Genomic DNA, 3,501 nt, shown 5'->3' on the forward strand with positions numbered 1-3,501 from the left:
AAAAATGTTAATCAAATGCAATCTAAACAACATTATCTAACAACAAAGTACTGTGGGGTTTATTTTTTTTTTTATTAATAACATAGAAGTATGGTGCCTCCAAAACGGCCCCAAATAGCAAGCCAAGTTAGTTCTGGTCGACTGTACTCTATTCAATTTTTAGGTTATTGAAAGGACAGCCCAAATTTCACTTCCTGGTTTGTGAGGTCATTCTGATTTATTTATTTTATTTGACATCTCTATACAATTTTATAGAAGTGTAACAATGAAGAATTACACAAAGTGGCCCATTTGTCCAAAAAAGGGTCTTTTTTTTCTTAATGCGTTTTCAGAGCCATTAATTAACAGACAGATGTAGCGAGCAGGGAAAGAAAATAAAAGGAAATATAGTACTATTATTCCAATAAATGAGATACCCGAACTGGTATTCCAGGTTAATTCAAGACCCGATTAACTGATTGAGTTAAGGCCTATAAATTTTGTAAAAAATAAAAGGAGAAATTGATTTGTTGATCTGATAAAATCCAATCAAAAAATTTATTAACTTTTTTAAAAAAACAATTCTTTAACTGGTGTTTTTTTAATTTTTTATAACTTTTTTTAAAATTAAACTATATCAATAACAATTAACATTTCAAACTTGTAACTCATAAATTTTCTCGGAAGGAATATAATACCTATGATATGGATTCTATTTTTTTTTTTTTTTTAGTTTAACGTGGGTGTCCGGGCCAGCTTGCGTGTACCTCGACTAATCCCACGGGTCCTGAAATTAACGACCGATTCTATCTTTTTAATCTCACAGGTCTTGCCTCATAAATCCATTGGCAAGGTCAAGTGTGCGTCATCCAACCGTTCTTGCTTCAAAAGAGTCACATGAATCTTGCCTCCTATCCCATGATTTATTTTTTCAATTTCCTCATCAAGTTCTTAAATTTCCTAATGTACGTGTCTCTTTCGATTACTTTAATAATCAAAACAGCGTTTTCTAGACCTTTTTTTGTATAATATATGATATCATCATGTGGTCCAAAACGAGAGAACAGCAGAGCTCAGTTCCACAATTACGAAACACAGCATGCTCAATTATGTTTCTCATTTGAGTAATTTTTATTCAATCCAGCTTGACTGTTTAAGGGAATCCAAGAACACTCACTTGAATCTAAGCAGGCGCCATGTTCACACATCTTTGCATGCAGTAGTTTTGACAGAGAAATTGCAGTAACTTGGAAGAGATGTGTTGTGAAAGGGATAGGAAAACTTTAGGGCACAGGAAAATCAACTGATCAAGGCCAAGGGAGCTCCATGTATTAGCAGCTTGTGAGCATAAAATATTAGCTCAACATTATAAAATTCATGCTGACAAAAGCTGTGCTATGTTCAGTTGCTTTGAGGAGGCATTTAATATCATATTCAATTATGGAACCTAGAATTTAATACACTCATGACAGGCCCTACCAGCCCCATTTCCTTCCATCCCCCCCTACTCCTCCTCGCCTCTTCTTTAAATATTACCCTCACAACTTCCTCTGATCACATTAATACCAAACCAAAAAGCAACAGACATTCACAAGCCCTGATAAAACCATTCAAGCTTTCTCTTGCTAGTGTTTGAGATCAAGAAATATGAAGATCCCTGCACTGTTCAAGATCAAAGAAACAAAGCAATCATGGCAAAAATGGCCTTCATGCAAGCACCCCAAGACTCTTTCTTTCAGGGGTGGAGATGATGTGATCAAGACTGTAAATTCAGTTTTCTTTGATCCTTCTGAAAGGGTTGAGACACCAGAGTCATGGTTCACAAACTCATCAGAAACTACAAGTTTCTCAACTGAGTCGGAGGGCTTTGATGGGGAGTCGTTGGAGGTTGTTGTACGTGGGGTGAGATCAGAAAGGTTGTTTTTTGAGCCTGGAGACACAAACTCAATACTAGAAGAGGCAAAAACAGGAGGGTTTCCATTCAAGGAAAGTGTGGTTCTAGCAATGGAGTCAGAGGATCCATATGTTGATTTTAGAAGGTCAATGGAGGAGATGGTGGAGTCTCATGGACTTAAAGATTGGGATTGTTTAGAGGAGTTGTTGGGGTGGTATTTGAAGGTCAATGGGAAAAAGAATCATGGGTATATAGTTGGGGCATTCGTGGATCTACTTGTTGGGATTGCAGCTGCTTCTTGTTCTGATTCCACTTCCTTTTCTTCTGCTGTTTCTTCATTTTCTCCTTCATCCCCTTTATGTTCATTGAAAGGGCATAATGAGATTGATGAGAAATAACAGATGGTATAGTCTTAGCTTCCTTATATCAGTTTTGTGTATATTAGAAGGATTAACGAAAAGCAAAAATGAGATACAGAGTTTGTTTTTGTTTATATTACTACGGTGACTATGAAATCTAACCCCTTCTTGGAAATGTCAAGAAATATTAGAATATGAAGGTTCTGCAATCTTGTTCTGTGTCTGTGAATATCCAGGTAGGTCCAAAGAGAGTCGTTGAAAGAATATGAGATTATTGTTGCAAATGAAACAATGATAACATAATCTAGATGACTAATCGAACGTTTAATACTGACATTATGCACTAGAATGATCTTCCTTCAGAGATGTTCTGCTGCAGAAGCAGCTCATCCTCTGGACTGTCCTCTTAAAAGAAGCCACCTAAATTGGCGTGTCCAACCGACCATAAATCACGACATCAGTCTATGAAAATGGCACTGACATCCAGTGTTCCTATCCTATACTTTCTAGCATTAATTAACTCAGCTCCACATGCCATTACACAGTTTCAGCAAGCTAGGAAAATGGCATGCCATGTTGTGGAACAGTGTTGTATGGAAATATAAAGCAGATGGGAGTTCTGAGCATCTTTCTTTAACTTGAAAAGGAAGCCATCTTCCCCACAATAGTGCACCTGCCATTGATGGATTATTTAACATCCCATTTTATGCCCAAGTAAAACAAAACTCAGCTCCACGCACCGCAAAACTGCATTACAAATGTCACCTCTTCATCTTCCCAAGAACTTAGTAGCTAAACCTATATACAATGCATTGAGATCATCAACCAGATTAAACCATGGTATAGACAGTATGTGAAACAAAAAGCAGGATATTGGTTTCAAAGAAAATATCGAATCATATCCATCATGCATCTTCTTGACTCTAGGGATAGAGAAGGAGGTGAATGGCACGCGTTACAGTCGCTCCAATTTTTTTATTCATCAGAAAAGAAAATAAAAAAAAACACAAGGACTTGTCATGGGAATAGATACAAATAGAAATTACTTCAGATAAAAAAGTTGTGCCCTTGTAAGAGACTAGTCAGATACATCCCGTGGTTTCTCCTTCCACTATTGCAAGGGAAACTGTGAGATTTACCTACATCATCTCATGGCAAATGTAATCTGCAAATCTTGGGTTACCGTCAGGGGAGAACCAGAAATGGGTTACATTTTCTAAAAGAAGAAAAGTTTCCACTTCGTTGTTTCAATAAAACAGAATCCATTGT

The 3,501-nt window shown here is 36.8% G+C and overlaps 1 protein-coding gene across 1 annotated transcript; it reads left to right on the forward strand.

Annotated features, from left to right (window-relative positions):
* Positions 1-1,375: 1,375 nt before the first annotated feature.
* Positions 1,376-2,439, forward strand: LOC7486890 (transcription repressor OFP13). Its single transcript, XM_002310958.4, has one exon. The coding sequence runs from the start codon at positions 1,627-1,629 to the stop codon at positions 2,269-2,271; it is 645 nt and encodes a 214-aa protein (XP_002310994.3). The 5' UTR covers positions 1,376-1,626; the 3' UTR covers positions 2,272-2,439.
* Positions 2,440-3,501: the final 1,062 nt, after the last annotated feature.

This window comes from Populus trichocarpa, chromosome 8, assembly GCF_000002775.5.
Source record: "Populus trichocarpa isolate Nisqually-1 chromosome 8, P.trichocarpa_v4.1, whole genome shotgun sequence".
Classification (NCBI taxonomy): Eukaryota; Viridiplantae; Streptophyta; class Magnoliopsida; order Malpighiales; family Salicaceae; genus Populus; species Populus trichocarpa.